Consider the following 24,897-nt stretch of genomic DNA (forward strand, 5'->3'; position numbering starts at 1 on the left):
ATATAGTAGCATGATCTTAGCTCACTGCAGCCTCAAGCTCCTAGGCTCAAGCAGTCCTTCTGCCTCAGCCTCCCGAGTAGCTGGGATTGTAGATGTGTGCTACCATGCCTGACTAACATGTTCTAAACCTTGCTTCATCTTTTTCATTCTAACCTCTAAGATTAGATAATCACAAACAGAGCCTTGAGAAATCTCTTCTGCAATTACGTACCAGATTATTTAATACAACTTTTAAGTGACTAAAACTTTGACATCCTTACAAGCAAATTAAGTTTTGGCTTATTTGAAAATTTTATTTTGCTATTCATGTTATTTTCATTTACAAGGTAAAGAGAAAGAGATTGCATGTATATCTTATGATTAAATAAACTTTATTTCTTTCTCACATTCCTTTTAGGCAGCTGCTGCTTTTGTGATGTTTCCTGTTCAGACAATAACAACTGTTGACTCCTGTGTTGTACAGTTAGATTATTTGGATGGAAGGCTACTTATATCTTCACTTACTCGATCCTTCTTGTGTGACACTGAGAGGTATATTGACCAACCATTAGTCATCAGAAATGCAGAATTTTAGAACTGGAAGGAACTTAGAAGTTATCTACCCCAAGCCCCATCAATCAGTTATACAGATTTTTTTTCTTTTTTTGAGATGGGGTCTCACTCTGTCACTCAGGCTGGAGTGCAGTGGTGTGATCATGGCTCACTGCAGCCTTGACCTCCCCGGCTCAAGCGATCCTCCTACCTCAGCCTCTCAAGTAGCTAGGTCTACAGGCACATGCCACCATGCCCTGCTAATTTTTTGTATTTTGTTTAGAGACTGGGTTTTGTCATGTTACCCAGGCTGGTCTTGAACTCCTGGGCTCAAGCAATCTTCCTGCTTCAGCCTCCCAAAGGGCTTGTATTATAGGCATGAACCACTGCCCCTGGCTATACAGATGTTAAGGAATCAGTTGTATGCAAGCTGATGTTAGAGAGCAGAGAGGAGGTAGAGGAGTCTAAGACAGTCCAGTGGGTGACTAAGACAAGTATTCCGTGAGCCCGTTGCTGGTGAGACATATTCTAAGTGCCATGAGAGAAGGCTAAAGGCCTGTTTTTATATGGGGAAGCAGGAAGGCTTCTTTGAGTTTTGTTGTTTTCAAGATTTGTTTTATTTTAATAGAATTTTACTAAAGGGTAAAATTGGGTGAAGAATAATTAAGAGCTTTATGAAGATAAGTATTTCATCAAAATCTCAAGGGTAGATAGAGCCAGAGGTCCAATGAATGGCAAAGGAGTGCATTAGAGGTAGCTGTGAAATACCAGAGCAGAATAGCAGACAGCTGGAAATGAATATTATGCATCACTATGCCAAAGTTCTCAGCCATTTTCACTGCAAGGAAATTTTCACTGGCCATTTCTTTTTTTCACCGGACCTGGCAGCTATCGTATTTCTCAGGACCATCTCCTTTTAAAAATTTATCATGGAGAGTTTTGAGCCTACACAAAAGAAGGGAGAATTGTGTAATCAACCCCTGTGTACCTATTTCATAACTAAAGTTGGATGACAGTATCATAGAACCTCCTGTAAAAATAACATATTTAGATGTGCTTACTTTCTGTTAGCTAGAATTCAGTTTTTGGGGACATGTGTAGTATAATAAAATATATACTTAATGTTAAAAAATCTTTTTGTTTCAACCTGTTTTCCCTCCCAATGAACAGTTTTTTTTTTTTTTTTTTAAAGCTGGGACTCCTAGTGACTAGCCAAAGTGATAGATATGACTTTGCTTCATGTAACTTTAGTGTTAAGGATTAACTAAGGTAGTATATGTGAAAATACTCAACTTTGTGCCTGTGACGTATTGTTTGAAAAATAATAGAAAGTAAGATTAATGAGTATACAAATGATAATGAATTGATTGCATTTTTCACTCAGCAAACATTTATTATATTCCTCCAGATCCTTAGCACTGTATTAGGTACCATAGAAGATATAAAATGAAGAAATATATTTTATTTCCCAAATAAGGAGTGTAAGTAATAAAACCACTATTTCCTGTACTGCTCTGTATACATTTCAAAGCACTCTTACACCTATGGTCTTAAAGTAAAGCAAATGTTATATTTTATTCATAAAGCAATTAAGTACAGAAGTAGTTATTGAATTATCTGAGGTTATCTAGTAAATTCATGCTAGAGAGCGTATTAGATCACTCTTCGATAAAAGAGATTGAGTTTATGGAACTCTATAATGTATTGAGTGCTTTTTGTAGGCCTGACACTGTGCTACACACTGGGAATTCAACTGAAGAGGAATAAGAATTGTCCTTTGCCCTGAAAAGTCATGATCTGCTGTTTAAATAGACATAATTGCCATATATCATGTCATAAGTGCTATGAAAGCAAGGCATAGGAAGCGTGTAATTCCATATATGGGAATCAAGGAAAGTTTCTGAGGAGGAATGATGGAATCATGGAGAGTAAGTAACAGGAGTTTTTAGGAAGAGACATCTCGCTCATCATTATCACCTTCCATGTTCCCAGGCAGTGTACTAAGCTCTTTTATATATCTAACTCATGTAATCCTAAGGGAACAGAATGCTCCAAGGTGCAGAGTTTCAGAAGGACCTGGGTTTTTGAGGAAAAAGTAAGTTTATTGGGTGTTTGTGGTGAGGAAGTGACTTGGAGACAGGGTTGGAGAACTTGATTAGTAGCTTCCATGGAGTGTCCAAAGAACATTTTACAAAGTGACTTTAGAAGCAATTAGTAGGATTCAAGGATGTACGAAATAGTTTGGTATCACTCACCTTTTAGATTTGAAAGGGGCCTTTACATTAATTCTGAGCCTCTTATTCTGTGGATAATAAACTGAGTACTAATATGAAATGATTTGCTTCCTGTCACAGAAATAGCTAATGGCAAATCAGAGCCAGAATCCTATTTTGATCTTTCCATTCTATTGTTTTTTTCAGTATATTGCTAATATGAATGAAGGAGAAGGCATTGTGAGTGGAGTTATTATGCCCAGCTGATTTGTAGTGCCATTGTTTTTGACTTTTTTTTTGTAAGTAAATCTGCTTTCTCTTCCTTTCTGGATGTTAGAGAAAAGTTTTGGAAAATTGGAAACAAGGAAAGAGATGGAGAATATGGAGCTTGTTTCTTTCCTGGAAGATGTTCTGGGGGCCAGCAACCTCTGATATATTGTGCTCGCCCAGGCTCTAGGATGTGGGAAGTGAACTTTGATGGAGAAGTTATAAGTACACATCAGTTCAAGAAACTCCTCTCGTTGCCACCTCTCCCTGTGATTACTCTAAGGTAATGATTTGTATGGCTGGTTGGGATTGTTTGAAGAGCTTATATATAGAGGTTTGGTGAAAATCTCTGACATTCTATCTGTGTTAAAGATTTTATTATACCTGGCTGGGCGCGTTGGCACACGCCTGTAATCCTAGCACTTTGGGAGGCTGTGGCAGGCGGATCACGAGGTCAGGAGATCGAGACCATCCTGGCTAACACGGTGAAACCCCGTCTCTACCAAAAATACAAACAAAATTTAGTTGGGCGTGGTGGCGCATGTCTGTAGTCCCAGCTACTCGGGAGGCTGAGGCAGGAGAATGGTGTGAAGGGAGGTGGAGCTTGCAGTGAGCCAAGGTCGTGCCACTGCACTCCAGCCTGGGCGACAGAGCGAGACTCTGTCTCAAAAAAAAAAAAAGATTTTATTCTATGTTTTCAGAGTGAAGTTGAATTTTTATTAAAAGATTCAGAAAAACCAAAGAAGTCTTTGATAGTTACCTCTCCTATGATTAGTGTGAGTCGAATAAGGGCAGATGCAGTTAGGCTCTTGAATTTGTTTTGGAGGCAAAAATTTCCCTATATTGGGAAAAGTATAATTTTATGTTATACTTTTAACAGATAAACTCATTAACAGATGTGTTTACTTTCTAGATCAGAACCTCAGTATGATCATACAGTTGGATCCTCCCAATCTTTGTCTTTCCCCAAACTCTTACATCTTAGGTAAGTTTCTCCTTTCCTTTGATCTGGGGGGTAAAAAGAATACTTAGCTTTTTATCTCTGTTTCTTGTTCAGAAGTAGTTTTTTAAGGTTATTTTTGCACTAAATTACTTTTAGAAAGTTAGGAAATAATTATGTTACATGAAGTGTTCTGTATCTAAAAGGAATGGAAAGATCCTAGGAATACACTTCTCTTTCCAAGCCAATTGGAGAGTTTATAATTTGCCAAGAAACTTCTAACAGTAGGAGCTAAGATAGCTCTACTAACCTCATAACCTCCCCTGCCTAATGGGATGCTATAATGAAAGCAAGTCCCAGATCAAAATCTGCCACACAGATGTATGTTTTTTAGCAAGCAGGCACAAAAATAGTTGTAGAACTTGTTCTTGTACGCTTGGTGAAATTTCAGCTCTCTATCCTGTAGGTACTCTGACAAATGCTTGCATGAAAGATCTGCTGGAGGCAGTTTCAGCCATATTCTAATGTCAGAGTTCAGCCAGCCTTCTAGCTGGATTAGGTGCAAAGTCCAGCACAAAGTGTTGCCCTAGAAGTTGTTAAACTGCTGGGCCTGCCAGTTCTTACACCTTGTTCTGCAAGAGCAAGAGTGCCAGTGTATGATTTCCAGCCAATATCTTGAACTCTGTTTCATCAATAAAAAATTATTTCTGATATCCCTTAGGCTAGTTAATAAGATCTCTGATGCAAATTCAGCAAATGTTGTATGAAGTTGTTATATGGTACACTGGAGTATGAACACCTGATTCAGTTCTTTCAAAGGCTAACTAACGACTCTTTGTGATTTTTAAAAATAATTGAAGTGTTAACTAATTGCCTCTAAGGGTAAGGATAAAAACCAGTTCATGTGTTTGTCATACTTCCTACACTGAAGTATTTAAAAGTGAATTATAAGGCCGGGTGTGGCTCATGCCTGTAATCCCAGCACTTTGGGAGACCGAGGCAGACAGATCATCTGAGGTCAGGAGTTCGAGACTAGCCTATCAACATGGAGAAACCCCGTCTCTACTAAAAATACAAAAATTAGCCAGGCATGGTGGCATGCTCCTATAATCCCAGCTACTAGGGAGGCTGAGGCAGGAGAATCGCTTGCACCTGAAAGATGGAGGTTGCAGTGAGCCGAGATCATGCCATTGCACTCCAGCCTGGGCCACAGAGCAAGACTCTGTCTCAAAAAAAAAAAAAAAGTGAATTATAGACATTATAACACTTTAGTAACTCCATAATTCATCATGAAAGTTACTAGAGAAAGACATTTATTTGCCCATAATTAGATAAAGCATATTAAAAACTCTTCCTCCTTTAGCATTCTTCCTTTGTGGCACTTGTCACAGTTTATAATTACATATTAATGTAATATTTATACATGTCTTACCCTAAACAGTAAACTCCATGAGGGCTTTATTTCTGTTTTGTTGACTGTTATTTTTTCAATGCTTGGTCTAATGCCTGGCACATGATAGATACTTAATAAATATTTGTTGACTGTGATGTGATGTGCGGGATGTTGGGAAGTCTCTTACCCAAGTTTTTTTTTTTTTTTTTTAGAGACGGAGTCTTGCTCTGTCACCCACATTGGAGGGCAGTAGCGCGATCTCAGCTCACTGCAGCCTCTGCCTCCCAGGTTCTAGCAATTCTCCTGCCTCAGCCTCCCAAGTAGCTGGGACTTACAGGCACACGCCACCACGCCTGGCTAATTTTTTGTATTTTAGTAGAGACGGGGTTTCACCACGTTGCCCAGGCTGGTCTCGAACTCCTGTGCTCAGGCAATCTACCTGCATCGGCTTCCCAAAGTACCCAAGAATATGTTTTCTAGTAGTCGGGCCACAATACACTTAGCTCTCCTGGTAGAGTTATTCTTTTGATTGTAGCTGTTTAAAGCTCCTGTTACAGTCCCTACCATGGTAGACAAAAAGCCTTTGATGATCTGGCTCTGCCTATTCCTCAGCTAAAGCAACAGTTAATGCCACTTTGAAACCTCTGCTGATTCCTCCAAGAGGCTTACATTAAACAACCTATTTCTGCGCATGTACTGTTGTCAAACGATATTCATTCCTTTATCATTGCCACTCTCTTATTGTATTATGAATATGCATACCAGCATCAGATTGTCAACTCCATTTCTATGGGCAGTGCTAGACACATAGAAAACTCTCAAATGATAGGGAATTCAACAAAGAGTTTTTTCAAAAACATGAAGAGGAGGGCTTTTTTTCATTCCAGTTTGTTTATTTTTTTCATTTGTACACTGTGCCCTATGGGACTTTTACTGTTGCAACCCATAAATCCCAGAGGGGGCATCCTTATGTACTTCGTTTCCTTTCAGGCACATTGGTATCACTTTCCTTTCTGGAACTTCTAAAACAATGCTGTTAGGCTTATGTCCCCATTTATTATCAGTGAAGGGATAAGGGGATGAGGAATGTATAAATTACAAGTATCAGCTTTTATCTAAGTTCCCGTCCTCAGCCCCCCATCTAATCTAGGTTGCTATTCCTAAGGAATTTTCCAAGCTGAGTGTCAGGTTCAGTATCAAAATTATGATCCTGTATCTCTTTCTCAGGGATCCTCTGGGCCCTCCCCCCTTTTTTTTCTCCTTTGACTCTTGAAGGCAGCCTTCTCAATTTTACTTTGGATTAAGATTGTGACCATTTCTTGCATTTTATGACAAAGATTACTTTCCTGTAGGGATAGTGATCTGGTCTTTCATATTGACAAAATGTTTAACACTTACATGAGGACCCAACTCCTGTTAAAAATCAATTAGTTTCATAGCCACATGGAACCATTTTTAGTACTCTTGGAAACATAAAGGAAAAAGAAATATAGTCCCTGTTCTTAAGAGTATAATTTATTGGAGAGATGTGATTTATTTCTCCAAAAAGTTTAACAACAATAAGAAGTAAGAGTTGTGACAGTGCAGTACATGATTAAGTGCCATATGAGCAGAGTATAAGAAATAGGTTGAGTGCAAAAATAGGGTGAGTGTTGTGGGCTGTAAGGGAGGATTTCAGAGGGAAGTAGAACTTCCGATCCTTGAGAGGTGGCTAGATTAAGAACATTGTAAGTTGGAGAATGTCCTGAACAGCATTAGGAAGTGGAGATTACCAGTGGTATATAAAAAATAGTATCGGCCTTGAGAGAGTAAATGAAATATATGAGATAAATTTATATGAGTAAGTATAGATAAAGATGAGTCCTCCAGACCAGAGGACTGGAGAGAAAGAGAACCAAGAAAATGCAGTGTCCAGGAGCCCCAGGAGGTGAGGTTCAAGAAGCAGAGAACAGTTAGCAGGGTTGACGTCTGCTTGGGGTTAAGAAAATGGGAAGTGATGAAGGGTTACTGGGTTTGGCAGTTTGGGAATCTGTGACTTTTTGAGAATTCAGTTAAGTGGAATAGTTAGGATTCCAGATAATAGTGGGTAGGTTAGTGAAGATAAGTGGAGGAGGAAGTAGATTCTGTGTTATATAGGAAAAAAGTCCAGGTTTTGGAGCCAGACTATCCTGTATATCCAGTATAAATTCTGACTCTTCTACATTTCATGCTGAATGGCCTTTGGTATATTATTTATCTCTCTGAGCCTTAGCTTTTTCTCTTTTTAATAAAAAAAGGATAGTATATCTACCTTGATTGGCTTCTACAAAGTTAGGTAATATAGACAGAGCCTTTAATAAAGCTCCTGGCACATTGTTGACCAGGAGTTCTCAGCTTTTTGTTGCCCACAGACAACTAACAACATCAAAATATTACTGTTCCTAAAAGTGGCTCACTAGAGTAATGATTGGCAGTAAGATGTTAGTCTTTGTTTTAAATGCGCCCCTATCATGTCCAGTATGGGAAGTTTAGCTGCTTTAACAAACATCAGGTAAAGGTCCCTAAGCTTTTCTTTTTCCAGATACCAGCCTTTTCTTTCTTTCTTTTTTTTTTTTTTGAGACAGAGTCACTCAGGCTGTCACCCAGGCTGGAGTGCAGTGGCACAATCTTGGCTCACTGCAACCTCCGCCTCCCGGTAAGTGATTCTCCTGCCTCAGCCTCCCGAGTAGCTGGGATTACAGGTGCATGCCACCATGCCCGGCTAATTTTTCTATTTTTAGTAGAGACAGGGTTTCACCATGTTGGTCTGGCTAGTCTCAAACTCCTGATCTCAAGTGATCCACCCACCTTGGCCTCCCAAAGTGCTGGGACTACAGGCGTGAGCCACTGCACCCAGCTGACCCTTTTCTTTTTCTGGAAAATATCTAGTATGTGTGTCTGAATTTTCCCAATTTGGCATCATTTTATGCTATTTATTAGTGGGCTGTTGTTACAGACAGAAAGGAGTTGTTAGGACTCGATTAGCTGGATCACCCTTATGTTTTCTTTGTATAGTCTGATTTTACTTTAATAGCTAATGCAAGGATCTGAATTCGGGGAATTATAAACTTTTGTATTCTAGCACACTTGAATTCTCTTGACTTCTTCTCTTGCAGTGAGCATTGTGTGCTGACTTGGACAGAAAGAGGAATTTATATTTTCATTCCTCAGAATGTTCAAGTTCTTCTTTGGAGTGAAGTCAAAGGTAATTATATTTTTCTTTGTAATTTTTAATCTCATGCTTATGAAAATTTGATTATTGTAGGAGCATTCTCTTGTAATTTAAGAAGTTAAAAAATAGGATGGAATGACTTTTTTTTTTTTTTTTTTTTGAGACTAAGTCTTGCTTTGTCACCCAGGCTGGAGTGCACTGGTGCGATCTTGGCTCACGGCAACCTCCGCCTCCTGGATTCAAGTGATTCTCCTGCCTCAGCCTCCTGAGTAGCTGGGATTACAGGCATGCACCACCACACCTGGCTAATTTTTGTGTTTTTAGTAGAGATGGAGTTTCGCCATGTTGGCCAGGCTGGTCTCGAATTCCTGACCTCAGGTGATCTGCCGGCCTCAGCCTCCCAAAGTTCTACAATTACAAGCATGTATGATTACAGGTGTGAGCCACCGTGCCCAGCCATGTTTCTTTTAAAGATTGACCATAGATATTTCCCATTGTAAGGTACTTCCCAAACATGCATTAGTGAATTTGTATTCAGCTATTTATTTTTTCATGAGTCATTTTATTTATTTTTTAATTGACACATAATTGTACATATTTATGGGGTACATATTATGTACACTATACACTACATGTATCGAAACATATTTATGGGGTACATAACCCCATAAATATGTTTCGATACATGTAGTGTATAGTGTACCCTGATCAGATCAGGGTGGTTAGCGTTATCTACCGTCTTAAACATTTGTTAGCTCTTCGTGTTGGGAACATTTATTATCCTTCTAGCTCTTTGAAAACATACATTATTATTAACTATAGTCATCCTACAATGCTATGGAACAGTAGAATTTATTCCTCCTATCTAGCTATAATTTTGTATCCTTTAACAAGTCTTTTCCCTGTTTTCTCCTTCCTCTTACCCTTCCCAGAATCTAGTCATCTCTGTTCTGCTTTTTTACTTCTGTGAGATCACATTTTTCTAGCTTCTGCATATAAATGAGAACATGTAGTCTTTAACTTTCTGTTCCTGGCTTATTTCACCTAACATAATGTCTTCCAGTTTTCATGAGTAATTTTAAGTGCAATTTTCATTAGTAACTGCTGAAAAGTAACAAACAGGTTATTTTTCCCTCTATTGCCCTGAGTCTTTATCCCTGCCAGAAGTCTTGCTTTGACTCCTATTTTATATCTTTATAGTTTGGGGTTCAAATTGTTCTTGTGGGAACAACAGCCATTATATGTGACTGAGACAGTAAATCAATCTCTATATTCTTTGGGTTAAAACCAGAAGTGGGGGAAATCTAGCTTTTTTACCATTGCTGCTCAGTAGAGTGTATGTTGACTTTTTGGTTCTTTTTCTACTTTTGTAAAAACCAAAAAAGGAGAGAGAGAAAGAAATCGTTACTTACTGGTCTCATCAACAGTGATTTTCTTGTGGCTTAAATTTCTTAAGTATGTCCCTTGAAAAGTAGTCTTTGAAGTCCTTTCAGGATACTCTGCCAAGACAGATATTTTCTTGAAGGCAGATATTTTCTCATGAACCGTATATTGATTTACATACTATGTTAAAATCCATTCATTGAGGACCAGGTTGTAACGCTCAGGAACTTTATAGTCTGGCCTCTAATGTAGAGTATCCTCTTTTAATGTCCCAATTCCTTTTCACAGAAAACAGCATTTTTAAACATAAGACTTTAGGTCAGAGAGATATAGTTCTTTCTTCACATCTTTTATTCTTGATCTTTTTAGAATAGTTTCTAAAATATGATTTCTTCTTGAACTGCAAGTACAAAAATAGAGATGAAATTCAGTCAAGACAAACCCTACATATTTATTAGAATAATTTCAGCCCTTTTAAAATTGTAAGGGGTATTTGGTTAACGTTTTGTATGTTCACACCTGTGGTTTTTGTAGATATTCAGGATGTGGCTGTCTGTAGGAATGAATTGTTCTGTTTGCACCTAAATGGGAAAGTCTCACATCTCTCCCTGATATCTGTGGAGCGCTGTGTGGAACGCCTGCTAAGAAGAGGCCTGTGGAACCTGGCTGCTCGTACATGCTGTCTTTTCCAAAATTCTGTCATTGCCAGCAGAGTGAGTCAGAGCTGACCTAGACATCTTTACCATGGATTGGTGAAACTATCCTAGCTTGCAAGATTGTGTTACAAAGTTGCTTGATTTTATTAACCCTGTCTGTATGACCTACAGATACAGCGATACATGCCCAGAGAAAGCATGATAGATATATCTAGGGGTGGGTAGAGGGTAAGAAAGAGGGTACAATTTTCATTTAAAATATCAAATTTACATACAGATTTGTTTCAGAACTTGTTTTTAAGGGGGATAATTGTGTATATGGTAAATTTTAATTAAATTATTATTATTACTGTTATTTTGAGACAGTCTCGCTCTGTCACCCAGGCTGGAGTGCAATGGTGCGATCTCGGCCCTCTGCAACCTCTGCCTCCTGGTTCAAGCAATTCGCATGTCTCAGCCTCCTGAGTAGCTGCAACTATAGGCACTCGCCACCATACCTAGCTGATTTTTTTTGTATTTTTAGTAGAGATGGGGTTTCACCATGTTGGCCAGGCTGGTCTCGAACTCCTGACCTCAAGTGATCTGCCCACCTTGGCCTCCCAAAGTGTGGGATTACAGGTATCAGCCACTGCACATGGCCTTAAATTCTTAATCCTAAGAAAATTCTCATTAAATCTTTCTCTAGCTTGCTAAGCCTTTTTAAAGCACCATTGAAGTTTTATGTTCTATATTAGACTTCTTTCTTTCTTTTCTTTTTTTTTTTTTTTTTGAAATGAAGTCTCACTCTTGTCCCCCAGGCTGGAGTGGAGTGCAATGGCGTGATCACTGCAACCTCTGCCTCCCAGGTTCAAGCTATTCTCCTGCGTCAGCCTCCCGAGTAGCTGGGATTACAGGCGCCTGCCACCACGCCCGGCTTATTTTTGTATTTTTAGTAGAGATGGGATTTCACCATGTTGGCCAGGCTTGTCTCGAACTCCTGACCTCAGGGGATCTGGCCGCCTCGGCCTCCCAAAGTGCTGGGATTACAGGCGTGTGCCACTGTGTCCGGCCTAGACCTCTTTCAGTATGTTGGCCATTTGAATACAGATTTACCTACCAATAGCTATTCCATTGGCGATATTCTTTTATTAGGCAAGGAAAACTTTGACTGCAGATAAACTGGAGCATTTGAAATCTCAGCTGGACCACGGCACCTACAATGATCTAATTTCTCAACTGGAAGAATTGATCTTAAAATTTGAACCTTTGGATTCAGCTTGTAGCAGTAGAAGAAGCTCCATTTCATCACATGTAAGTATTCTCCCCTTTAAAGGATTTTGTAGGGTAAGATTTTTCCACCTTCGGTTGTTCTTATTTACCTCTAGGATCCCCAGATTTGTTGTCCTTTCCATTTATATTTTTTGGTGGGAAGGGGTGAACTTTTGTTCAGCTAGTGGCCCAGCTCTGTGAAGCCTCCATTTAGGTGTGTCTTGGAGCCACATTTTGTTGTCATTGTTTATTATTTTCTGTTCCCTGATATATAGCTCCCAGCATAAGTTACGTTGCTCTAATATGTGATTTCAGGTGCTTCATGCTAATTTGAGTCTGAATGAAGCTCCAGATTATCTCATTTAATTCCCATTCTCACTACCATGCTTTATGAAGACAAGCTAGAGAAATATGGCAGCTGATGCCACTAGCACACGGAGTGACCCAGCTGCCAGGCACCTAAGCCTTCCTCATCAGTTTGTTCTAATAAGCCATAATGGTTGTTATTAGCTTTCTATTTGAGTGTTGGTATTTCTCTGCAGAAGTTATGTTAACGTTATAAAGGAAATTTTTACTTTTTTTTTTTTTTTGGAATTCTTTTAATTTTTAGGAAAGTTTCAGCATCTTGGACTCTGGTATTTATCGTATCATTAGTAGTAGAAGAGGCAGTCAGTCAGATGAAGACTCTTGCTCCCTTCACAGCCAAACCCTCTCAGAAGATGAGAGATTTAAAGAATTCACCTCACAGCAGGAAGAGGACCTGCCAGATCAGTGCTGTGGCTCACACGGAAATGAAGGTGATGAATGTGTCTGTTGTTGGTTCCTGATGTGAAGCCATTATTTTCCACGAGCTCTTGTTACCAGGATTATCTTGTGCACAGAAGTTCTCTGAAGTGTTAATAATTTTTAACATGTTGATAGAACTTTCCAACCAGATCTACAGATCTGCTCCCTACTAGAAGAGTTGGTTTATGTTTAGTATTTTTCCCCTCATGTTTGGACTAACATTAGGGCCTGTTTTTGATCATGCATCAAAATGCTGGAAAGGTTATGAAAGAAAGGTCATTAACCAAAAGAGTGGGAAGATTTTATTCTGACTAACCAAATTATTTTTCATCAGGAATGAAAAATTACTGCAGTTTTTGGGGGTCATTGCCTTCCTTTTTCGATGTGCCAGTATTCCTGTGGCTGAACTAGTGAGAAGAGAATAATAGAGATCCTAAACTCCCTTTTTGACTTATGGGGACTCAGGGTTAGTAGGCAAATGAAGGTACCTGCCTCAGTGTTTCATGTGGACCATCCCATGCGTTTTGTAAACCTGTGTTCCACTCATTTGTTTCTGGGTCAGTTGTAATTTTGGTATTGAATCCTTCATTTCTTTGGGTTTGTTAATTTCAGAATTTTTTTTAAAGATTAAAACAACTCCCACTTGATTAGATTTTGTTTCTTTTTTTCCTGATTCCATTCATTAGACAATGTTTCTCATGCTCCAGTGATGTTTGAGACAGATAAGAATGAAACTTTTCTCCCCTTCGGCATTCCATTACCATTTCGTTCTCCATCTCCTCTTGTGTCTCTTCAGGCTGTCAAAGAAAGGTAAACCAATTAGTCTTGTCATTTAATTCCATTACTGATCTTATTTCAGTTCTCACATTAGGTAATTTGTGCTGAGAATGGAAAATGAGAAAAAGGAAGTCTCTTGTTTTCCATATAACTTGTCATATGGAGCTATTAACTTCTCATTTACCTTGGGGAGTCTAGCTTCCCTCTGTTTTAGCAGCTGGTATTTGAGTTGTTGCAGATGTAGGTGCCCCCACCCTCAAGAGATCAAAAATTAAAAATCTCTGATGGGAATAGTTTCCACGTATCATTAGTCTTTAGTTGATCCTTTCTAATGGTCAGTTTGGGCTCAGACTTGGAGTCTTTTCAGAATTCTTTCTAGCTACTCCATGGGACCAGAGTTGACATTTGAGTTTAAGAGAGAAGACTTTGTGCAGCTACTTAACTGCTTATCTGAGTCTTACTGGATACAAATTTTGCTTAAGAAGGGTATATTGTGACTAGTTAACAGCTGAGTTACATGAAGCAATTCTTTGTTCTGTGACCAGAATGGGGCTGATGATCACATGGCTTTTCCTAAGTTGACAGAAATATTACAGATACAGCTGGAGTTAAAGACCTTTTCTTTAGCGCTGAAACACTGGTTTCTTAGGGCAGTTTAGTAAATAATGTGAATCATTATATTGTAAGTTTATATACGTGAAATACTATTATTTGAACAGAGAAGTTGCTATAAACAGTCTTTACTGAGTCCAAGTTGCCTCCCTAGGACTAACAGAAACACAGAAAACTGAAGAATGAAAACCTGAGTTTTCTCAGTAATAAGTTTTTATTCATGTTAGTTTTTTGTTATTTGACTTCTAGTGTTTCTAGCTTTGTGCGTAAAACTACTGAGAAGATTGGCACCCTTCACACAAGCCCTGATCTGAAAGTGAGACCAGAGCTCAGGGGTGATGAGCAATCATGTGAAGAGGACGTGAGTTCAGATACCTGCCCAAAGGAGGAAGACAATGAGTAAGCCCTTACACATAAATCTCTATACATTCTAGGGAATCCAGCTGTCAGTTTTAAGAAAGCTATAGACCAACCTTGTGCAGCCTGCGGCCCGTGGGACTCATGTGTTCCAGGACGGCTTTGAATGTGGCCCAACACAAATTTGTAAAGTTTCTGAAAACATGAGTTTTTTTGTGATTTTTTTTTAAATAGCTCATCAGCTATTGTTAATGTTAGTGTATTTTATGTGTGGCCCAAGACAGTTCTTCCCATGTGGCCCAGGGAAGCCAAAAATTGGACACCTGTGCCATAGACTATGTCCTTTTCAAGAAGCCACATGTATGTCTGCATTCATTGAAGATTGTGTAGCTTATAAAAATTGTGAAATTCCACAAAGTGTTGAAAAATTACATCACCCTGAAGCAGATCTATTGAGCAGAGTTTTAATTTAGTACTTCTTCCATCTTTCCCCTGCATAACTCCCCTCCTTCCCCCATAATCTCTTCAAACTTCTGGGATCTCACAGGAGTATTATATTAAGAGTAGGATGACCAAGGATCTAGACCTTGTCCTGGCTCTGCATATGACTAGTATGTGACTTTGGGAATGTCACTGATGCTCTCTGGCCTGTAAGATCCAAAATGTGCTATTATTTGATGAATCAAGGACTCATCAAGCAATAGCAAAAGGACCACCTTTTATATTCATCTAGTTGTCTCATGTAACATGAGTGTAATACTTTATTCTCTAATAAAGAGAATATTAGATTGAGATAATGAAAAAGAAAAGAAGGGATTCTTTAGGCAATGAAGAAACCATTGATCAAGCAGTTGGCATTGATGTCTTGTCAGGTACCTTCCCATGATATGCTGGTGGCCTGGTCCTTGTGTAGTAGAGTTGTAGCAGAGCCCTTGATGGGGCATAGTGTGGAGTATCTTGTCTCTCTGGCTTCTGCCTTATAGTTCAGGGAATCTGGGTATTAAAGGCAAACAAATTCAGCCCTTACCCAGGAATTAAGAGAGAAACCCATGGGACCAGTGTATCTGGACAGTCAGATGAAATAAAAGATTTGTAATCCTCAGAATAACTTAGTGAATCCATATGTTTATAGAAAAAAGTACAGATTTTTTGACATGGCATTTAATGCAGCCTTCTATCTGACCTTAGCTACCTTTCTAGCCACATCCTTCGAAGTGCTATAAATTTCACTCCTATCGGAGAACTAAGTGTGTACATTGACACTTCACTACCTTTCTTCATGCTATGTCTTCTTTCCAGAGTATTCTCCCGCCATTTTTTGTGACACAAATAATACCTCCTTAGGAATATGTTCCTTTCCCTACTCAGAAAAATTATTTCGTTTTCTCTGCTTTCATATCACAATGCTCTTTAAAGAGCTGCTCTTTGGTATTCAACTTATTCTTTTTTAAAATTATACTTAGTTGTTTGCATGCCTTTCTTTCTAATGAGAGCTTACTGGAGTTTATCACCTTGAGGCCAAGGACCACCTTTTCTATTCATCTATTTTTCTGATGTAACATGAGTATAATACTTGCCGTTTAGTAAGCGTGAGAAATATTTGTCTAAGGGCCAGGCGCGGTGGCTCATGCACTTTGGGAGGCCGAGGCGGGTGGATCACGAGGTCAGGAGATCGAGACCATCCTGACTAACATGATGAAACCCCATCTCTACTAAAAATACAAAAACAAAATTAGCCAGGCATGGTGGCGGGTGCCTGTAGTCCCAGCTATTCGGGAGGCTGAGGCGGGAGAATGGCTTGAACCTGGGAGGTGGAGCTTGCAGTGAGCAGAGATCATGCCACTGCACTCCAGCCTAGGCAACAGAGTGTGACTCTGTCTCAAAAAAAAAAAAAAAAAAAAATGAAAAAAGAAATATTTGTCTAAGAAAGCTCTGAGGCTGAGGCAGGGAGAATTGCTTGAACCCGGGAGGCGGAGGTTGCAATGAACCGAGATCACGTCACTGCACTCCAGCCTGGGCGACAGAGTGAGACCCTGTCTCAAAAAAAAAAGCTCTGATCCCCTCTAACTCTTGTGAATGTTATTGTTATTTTTCACACTTTCTTAGGGAGGAAAAAGAGGTAACTAGTCCACCTCCAGAAGAAGACAGGTTCCAGGAGCTTAAAGTAGCAACAGCAGAAGCAATGTGAGTATAATGAGAAACTTTTATAGTGGCTTCTCAAGGCAGTTTAGTAAATGAAGTGAATCATTATATTGTAAGTTTTTTATGGGCCTTATATGAAATATATAGTTGATTAGAGAAGTTGCTATAAATGGTCTTTCCTTTTGTTAAGTCCAAGTTGCCTTCCTAGGACTAATAGGAAAAACCCAGGCACTGAAGTTTTCATTCTTGGCAGCAATAAGATTTTTTTCACGTTAATTTTTTGGTATTTGACTTCCAGTATTCCTAGCTTTGTATGTAAAACAACTGAGAAGATTGGCAGCCTTCACACAAGCCCAGAATGGGAATGATTTTCTGAGTCCATCAGTAGTGGTCCTGAGACAGTTTGGGGCAGAGGTAGCCTCATTTGGAGTTGAAATTGAAGAATTAGGCTGGGCGTGGTGGCTCATGACTGTAATCCCAGCATTTTGAAAGGCTGAGGTGGGCGGATCGCTTGAGCTCGGAAGTTTGAGACCATCCAGGGCAACATGATGAAACCCCAAATACCAAAAGTAGCTGGGTGTAGTGGGTGTAGTGGCATGTACCTGTATTCCCAGCTACTCAGGAGGCTGAGGCGGGAGGATCACTTGAGCCTGCAGTGAGCTATGTTTGTGACATTGCACTCCGGCCTGGGTGACAAAACAAGACCCTATTTCAAAAAAAAAAAAAAAAAAAAGAATTAGTAAAACACTACAAAGTTTATGTTCTCTGTTTTGTCATCTTGTTGAGATAGTTTTTATTTAAAGAGTTGAAAAGTAACGTTTATTCCAGATGACTATGTTACATTGGTTAGGTTAATTTAGTACGAATTAAGTTGTTTTACGAAAAACACATGAAACATAAATTTCATACTTGTCTGTCTTGTATAGGACCAAGCTACAGGACCCTCTGGTTTTATTTGAATCCGAGTCTCTGAGAATGGTTTTACAAGAGTGGCTTTCACATTTAGAAAAAACATTTGCCATGAAGGACTTTTCAGGCGTTTCAGATACTGACAACTCATCCATGAAATTGAACCAGGACGTACTATTAGTTAATGAATCAAAAAAGGGAATATTAGATGAAGATAATGAAAAAGAAAAAAGGGACTCTTTAGGCAATGAAGAAACTGTTGATAAAACAGCATGGGAATGTGTAAGGAGTCCAAGGGAGTCTTTGGATGACCTGTTTCAAATATGTTCTCCATGCGCCATTGCAAGTGGTCTTCAGAACGACCTGGCTGAATTGACAACATTATGTTTGGAGTTGAATGTATTGAATTCTAAGATCAAAAGCACCAGTGGACATGTGGACCACACTTTGCAACAGTACTCTCCTGAAATTCTGGCTTGCCAATTCCTGAAGAAGTACTTTTTTCTCCTGGACTTGAAAAGAGTGAAGGAGAGTATCAAGCTTAGTTACAGTAATAGCCCTTCTGTTTGGGATACTTTTATTGAAGGATTGAAAGGTAATACTCAGATTGCCTTATCAAAGATAGAAATTTGTATTAAAAAACATTAGCAGTTTTGAATTTTGGGGTTTAAAAAAAAGATTTAAGTAGAAAATCACATCTGTTCTGGTCAACCCTTCATTCTGTTTTCCATTCATTTTAACTTTTAATAGTTCTTTCAGACATTGGTTAAATTTACAACTGGATTATAAGAAATTAGTTTTTAAATTTTTATTTATTTTATTTTATTTTTTTTGAGACAGAGTTTCACTCTGCTGCCCAGGCTAGAGTGCAGTGGCGCCATCTTGGCTCACTGCAACCTCCGCCTCCTGGGTTCAAGTGATTCTCTTGCCTCTTGCCTCAGCCTCCCAAGTAGCTGGGACTGCAGGCATGCACCACCACACCCAGCTAATTTTTGTATTTTAGTAGAGATGGGGTTTTGCCATGTTGGCCAGGCTGGTCTCAAACGCCTGACCTCAAGTGATCCACCTGCCTTGGCCTCCCAAAGTGTTGGGATCACAGGCATGAACCACTGTGCCTGGCCCTATTTTTTATTTTTAGAGACAGGGTCTCTGTGCCCAGGCTGGAATGCAGTGGTGTGATCATGGCTCACTGTAGCCTTGATCCCTTGATCCCTTGGGTTCAAGCAATCCTCCTGCCTCAATTTTTGGAGTCATGGGATTACAGGCATGTGCCACTGTACCCTCTGATTTCTTCATATTTTATAGAGATGGGGTCTTACTGTGTTGCCCAGGTTGGTCTTGAATTCTTGACCTCAAAGCAGTCTTCCCACCTTGGCCTCCCAAAATGCTGGGGTTATAGGTGTGAGCCACCATGCCTGGCCCTAGAAATCAGTTTTATTTCTCTGATAATGACATTCAGAAAATGGTAGAGCAGTGCTGGGGAAGTTGAGGTTAAAATAAAATGTTTATAAATGCAGATGTATTAAAAGAAGAAAATCTGTCATGTAACTTACTAATACAGAAATACTATATGAGGTACTTATTGTCTGGCAGATATTATGGTAAACACTTTTCAGCATTGTCTCATTTCATCCTTACAATAATCTTTGGAGTAGATGGTGTTATTCCATTTTATAGATAAGCAGTCTAAGGCAGAGAGAGATCTTAGGTAGCTAAACTGCTGTGATAAATATCTGATAATGTAGTAACTCAGACATAAATAGAAGTGTATTTCTTGCTCATGTAACAGTCCAGGACAGGTATTCCAGGTCAGTGGGTAGCTGTCTTCCAGGTGGTAATTCAGCATTCTGGCATTCCAAGTTCCTTCCATTATTTTCAGCTCCAGCTTCCCTTAAGGGTTGTGGTTGTGTTTGGGTTGCTATGTCTGGGGAAAGCATGTAGAAAGTGCTGTCTTACAGGCCTGGCCTGGTAGTGGCTTACATCTCTTCTGTACACATTTCCATTGATGAGAATTCTATCATATGGCCACAACTAACTGCAAAGGAGACTGGGAAATGTAACCTGTCCAGGAGGAAAAGAATGAATATAGGTGAAGAGCTTGCTTACATGTCTGCCTCAGAGACTTTGGTGCATAGCCAGCAGTATCTACCTTGGCTGAAGGTCACATATGTCATCCTGACATATAATAGAAACCAGTTCTCATACCCTAAAAACTATATGCATTGCCCTTTCTGCAGCCATAGTCCCATGTTTTTGAAGAAGTGAATTCTTAATTCGAAATCCTACTTGAATAACAGATGCCATATGCCATATTTCTAACAATTTAGACTTTAAGCAAACTTTTCATTCATTACCAAAAGTGAATAGAGATACATTTTTATGTCATATTACTTAAAGATATTTTAGCTTTCTAGAAACATGGGTCTATAGTTACAGATCTGCTTTAATTCAAATATAGCAGTTAAAAGCATAATAATTTTTTTTTTCTGAGTTGAGGTAGATTGTCTTGTGTGTGAAATAAGAAACAAGTTATTTCTCCTCAGGTAAGTTCAAATGGTGACATTATTACTTATTGTAAATTTACTGTTATCTGTCTCTATTATGTGATCATACCCAGTCACAGAAGAGCAGAAAAGAGTCTCCATCAGCCAGAGTGATAATTGTTACTACCAGTGCTGGCTAGAGGAAGCATGGTGGGCAATTTGAGTGATATGGCTGCTTACTTGAATTTAGGTGGATATGTCTGGTTTAGCTCCCACACAGTCATCAGGCTTCCCCAAACCTCTGAATGGCTTCCTCCTCTGAATTCCTTTAAAGTACTTATTGCCTGACACAGTCAAATGGGAAACAATGAGACTGGGAAAAAAATGACTTTTTTAAAAAAGCATGTATCAGAAATTGAGTGTTGGCTCTTAGAACCTGGTTAGTAGGCCTCACCCTTCTAATGATGTTATAATTATGGGAAACAGCTTTTGGAACTATTATTTGGGATTTATCTTCAGAGCCAGTTGAAAAATACTTGCCCAGCCTGCGCAACGTAGCAAGACCCTGTCTCTACACACACAAAAACACACACCAGCCTATGCAATGTAGCAACACCCTGTCTACACACACATACACATAAACACACACACATGCCAGGCTAGACAACATTTCAAGACCTTGTCTCTACACACACACACATGCACACACCCAGGTATTGCAGCTAGGCAACGTAGCAAGACCCTGTCTCTCCACACACGCATGTGTACATGTGTGCACACACAGGCACTGCAGCTAGGCAACGTAGGAAGACCCCGTCGCTACACACACACACACACACAGAGCCAGGAGTTCAAGGTTGAAGTGATCGCCACTGCACTCCAGCCTGGGCAACAGAATGAGACCCTGTTTCTAAAAAACTAAAAAAGAAAACTACTTGGAAAAAAACCCACTTTACTTTAGATTCATACTTTTTTTTTTTTTTTTTAAACCACAAATAGTTTTAGATCATCACTCACTTCTTTCACCAGACTTGACTTTAAATGACTTGGTTATTCCAAAAAGTCAAATCTTTTGTTCTTCAGAGAATGAATATTTGCTATACTGATATCTTTTAAAAAAGGTCAAATATTTTAAAATTAATTTCATTGAATTTAATTCTAAAAGATGGAGTAGGAATACTAGTTCTAGAAAAAACTGAGCAACTTGGCATTGATGATAGCTATGTATATTGGTTTTTGATGTGTGCTTATATGGACAGTCGCTATATATAGGCCTAGATACTCATTATTTTAACAGTAATAGTCACTGATGTATTAATTATATGTTGCTTTGTCTTATTTAAAACTTTTAATATGCTTTGCCTCCGAATTTGATTTTAAGGTTCTTAAAAGTAGAGATTACATCTCGTTCTTTTATTTGTTTCTCTTACAATGCTTAACAAACATTGGGCCTTGCACATAATAGGTCCACACAGTAGGTACGTGACTAATGATTGCTGAATGAACATGTTCATAAATTGAATATTTCCGCCTAAGAGATAAAGTTTGGAAAAGGATATGCTTTATATTTCAGAAATGGCAAGTTCCAATCCTGTGTATATGGAGATGGAAAAAGGAGATCTACCAACAAAGTTAAAGTTACTAGATGACAAGGTTCCTTTTGATAGTCCGTTGTTGGTTGTTTATGCTACCCGGTAAGTTGTCCTATATATTGTTTATATGAACTAAAGCACATGCATTTTTTTGTGTATTTTAGTCTCTAATGTGTTACTCGTTTGCATATGAGGCAGATTCTGTTAGTATATTTATTTTCCTTTGTAATAAGTAACCTAAATGTAACCAAGTTATATCATTTCACTGAAATTAGAGACTAAAGTGTTTTGTTTTTAAATGCAGGTTGTATGAAAAGTTTGGGGAATCTGCTCTTCGATCCTTAATCAAGTTCTATCCATCCATTTTGCCATCGGATATCATACAACTTTGTTATCATCATCCTGCTGAGTTTTTGGCCTATTTAGACAGTCTGGTGAAATCAAGACCTGAAGATCAGCGGTGAGAAGGAGAGCATATTTGCAGACTCTCTTTTCTTTTGACAGGGCATTGTTTCTCTTTTATAAGCAGGTGTCACATTGTTACTGTTAATTACCAAGGGGTTGAGGCACATACTATGGAAGAGGAGGATTTGGGAGGCCTTGTAACATTCTGCCACATGTCACAGCACACATCACAAATGTGCATGTACCACACTTCTTCACTCCCTCTCAGGGATTCTCAGATCAGTGCAAGATTAATCCCTTGATTCAGGGCCTGAACTAAGAAGATAAGCTTCTTATTGTCTTTGCAGTGAGTAGATTCACTGCCATCTTTTTATTGACATAGATCTCAGTTCCAGCTCTTCTCTTTTTAGGCTGATGTCTGATTTTCTGTCTCCCCATGGGTGTAACACTTGTGACCTGTGCCCCTGGCTTATTAGACTAGCAGCTTCCTCCTTTCTTCTTTTGATTGGTTCACATTTGCCACAATGTTGCCCAAGCTGGATGCAGTGGCTATTCACGGGTGTGATCATAGCATACTACAGCCTCAAACTTATGGCCTCAGTGATCTTCCTACCTTGGCCACACTGGTTTTTATTTGTCTCTTTCTTTCTCTCTCTCTCCCTTTTTTTTTTTTTTCTTTTTTGGCCCTTTGACATTTCCTTTGTTATCTTGGAGCTTAGTCACCAGCATTTCTAGACATTTTGTAGCAGAAGAGTTTTCAAGTTATTTCTTCTTCTATATTCATCTCTTAATCAGATTTTCTTCACACTCCCCACATTTTATGTTTTATTTCTTAGCGTGAAGATTGGTGACTTTTTTCCCCAACTTTCTCTTAGGTCATCTTTTCTTGAGTCCCTTCTGCAACCAGAGTCTTTAAGGTTGGATTGGCTGCTTTTGGCAGTGTCCCTTGATGCTCCACCAAGCACCAGCACAATGGATGATGAAGGTTATCCCAGGTACAGAAGAAGTCCTCTTTCTTCCTTTTTTTCTTTACTTTTTTTTTTTGAGACAGGATCTCACTATGTCGCCTAGGCTGGAATGTGGTGCTAAGATCATGGCTTCCTTCAGCCTTGACCTCCTAGGCTCAGGTGATTAACCCCTCCAACCTTAGCTTCCTGAGTATCTGGGAATACAGGAGCACACCACTCTGCCCAGCTAATTTTTTGTACAGATGAGATTTTGCCTTATGGCCCAGGCTGGTCTCGATCTCCTGGGCTCAAGCGATCTACCTGCCTTGGCCTCACAAAGTGCTGGGATTATAGGCATGAGCCACTGTGCCTGGCTAGGAGTCTTATTTCTAAGGATTAAGCTCCAGTGTTCCTTTGGAATGGAACTGGTTTATTCACATACGGCATTCTGGGCTCACTTTAGAAATAGCTATGGAAGAGACTGACCCAAGTCATGGTAGTAATGAGATTAAGTGTATTTCTTAGTGGTTCTGAAATTTTTTTGGGTCACCCTATAAGACTCTGATGATTCCTTTTAGAAAAATGCAGTCATGCAAAACTTTGCACAGCTGACCCCCTGCAGGTTTTTCATGGGTCCACATTAAGAGACCTTGGTGATTAAGCCTGTGAGAGGATAAAACTGGGTGGGGGTTTTAGGGAGATAGGTATGTATGTGTTTTCTTCCTAAAAATGTGTCAAGGAATTTCTAGACATAACCTGATTTAGGACTTTAAAAATAAAATAAAATTAACACAAAGTACACACTGGTACTTGTGTCAGAACTATTGCTTGTGTTTCCCCCCAGGAGAAGCTTCTTAAAAGACCCCCAAATGCCTGTCTTATATTCCTAGCAAAAAGTCTGGAAGGATATGCAATGGTTATCTGTGAGTGATGGAATCATAGAATTAAAAGAAGAAAAAAGAATTTATTTCTTTTGCTTTTGATTACCTAAAGTATCTAATTTTTGAAGAAAAAAGAATTTATTTCTTTTGCTTTTGATTACCTAAAGTATCTAATCTTTAAAAATAAACAGGTTATAGGAAAAATAGCTATTTTTAATTTGTCAAAAGCCAAATAGCAGTGTTTTTAAAATGTAGTAATAGAATGCAGTTAAACTCTATTCTTAACTATTAGATGATAAATAAGCATTTTCTAGAGTTTATTTCCTATCTAATTTACTGATTCCTTTTCATTTCATAGGCCTCATTCACACTTGCTTTCTTGGGGTTACAGTCAGCTGATCCTTCATCTAATTAAACTTCCCGCAGATTTTATAACCAAAGAGAAAATGACAGACATCTGCAGGTCTTGTGGGTAAGTGAGAATTTTTTAGAAACTGAAGTTAAGGTTAGAAACATTTCAGTTAACAACCTTATAGTTAAGGGTCTGAATTAATACACATTAGTATTTGGGGATTCTCTTTGCTATTTAAAAGTACCTTTTTGTTTTAAGTGATAGTAAATTAAACATCTTTTTTCCATTTAAATGTCGTGCTTTTTTTTTTTTTTTTTTTTTTAAATAGCCTTAGCTAATTCCCTTCCACTCCCTCTGCTTAGTTGCCAGCCCCAGTTCTCAGGCATGTAGATAGTATTTAATTAAGCACCAGATTATGTGATACCAATTATAATTGATACAGACTTTTATAATTAATACAGTAAGAGAGAGATCAAAATGGGTTCAATAGCATCGCTGGTGAAGGACTCAGGGAGGAGGTGAGATTTTGGAGGTAAAACCTAAAACCTGGGTAGGATTTGTATTTATAAAGGAGCCAGGAGAGGGTGAGTTAGGTGAGAGAAACAGAGCAAGGGCGTGGAAAACTGGCATTGCTTATTATCCATGTCACACTTCAGTCAGTTATTTATTGCCTGGTGATACTGTCTTATGGCTCCAACTGGATTATAATCTTTTGGAGATAGCGACTTGTGTCTTTCTTTTCCCTCATAATGTCTATATCTAATTTGTATAGGGGTAGGCACTTGATACATATTTGTTCACTGTAATGAGGGCTGAGTCTGGCCAGGTGGTGG

The 24,897-nt window shown here is 38.9% G+C and overlaps 1 protein-coding gene across 8 annotated transcripts in view; it reads left to right on the plus strand.

Moving 5' to 3' along the window:
- The window catches only part of HPS5 (HPS5 biogenesis of lysosomal organelles complex 2 subunit 2), a 44,021-nt gene that overhangs the window by 13,124 nt on the left and 6,000 nt on the right, over positions 1-24,897 (plus strand). For 5 of the 8 annotated variants that reach the window (XM_063671092.1, XM_063671091.1, XM_063671094.1 and 2 more), the window contains 17 exons: positions 398-531; positions 3,082-3,294; positions 3,925-3,996; positions 5,557-5,632; positions 7,948-8,018; positions 8,479-8,567; positions 10,452-10,630; positions 11,705-11,863; positions 12,432-12,618; positions 13,294-13,417; positions 14,246-14,395; positions 16,460-16,537; positions 17,422-17,999; positions 21,461-21,581; positions 21,784-21,939; positions 22,760-22,879; positions 24,071-24,184. In XM_063671092.1, the coding sequence (XP_063527162.1) occupies positions 398-531; positions 3,082-3,294; positions 3,925-3,996; positions 5,557-5,632; positions 7,948-8,018; positions 8,479-8,567; positions 10,452-10,630; positions 11,705-11,863; positions 12,432-12,618; positions 13,294-13,417; positions 14,246-14,395; positions 16,460-16,537; positions 17,422-17,999; positions 21,461-21,581; positions 21,784-21,939; positions 22,760-22,879; positions 24,071-24,184 (2,621 nt within the window). Of the gene's footprint in view, positions 1-397; positions 532-2,020; positions 2,460-3,081; positions 3,295-3,924; positions 3,997-5,556; positions 5,633-7,947; positions 8,019-8,478; positions 8,568-10,451; positions 10,631-11,704; positions 11,864-12,431; positions 12,619-13,293; positions 13,418-14,245; positions 14,396-16,459; positions 16,538-17,421; positions 18,000-21,460; positions 21,582-21,783; positions 21,940-22,759; positions 22,880-24,070; positions 24,185-24,897 lie in introns of those variants that run through there. The other 3 variants (XM_054437796.2, XM_054437795.2, XM_063671096.1) reach the window with 2 other exon arrangements.

Source organism: Pongo pygmaeus, chromosome 9 (genome assembly GCF_028885625.2).
Source record: "Pongo pygmaeus isolate AG05252 chromosome 9, NHGRI_mPonPyg2-v2.0_pri, whole genome shotgun sequence".
Taxonomy (NCBI): Eukaryota; Metazoa; Chordata; class Mammalia; order Primates; family Hominidae; genus Pongo; species Pongo pygmaeus.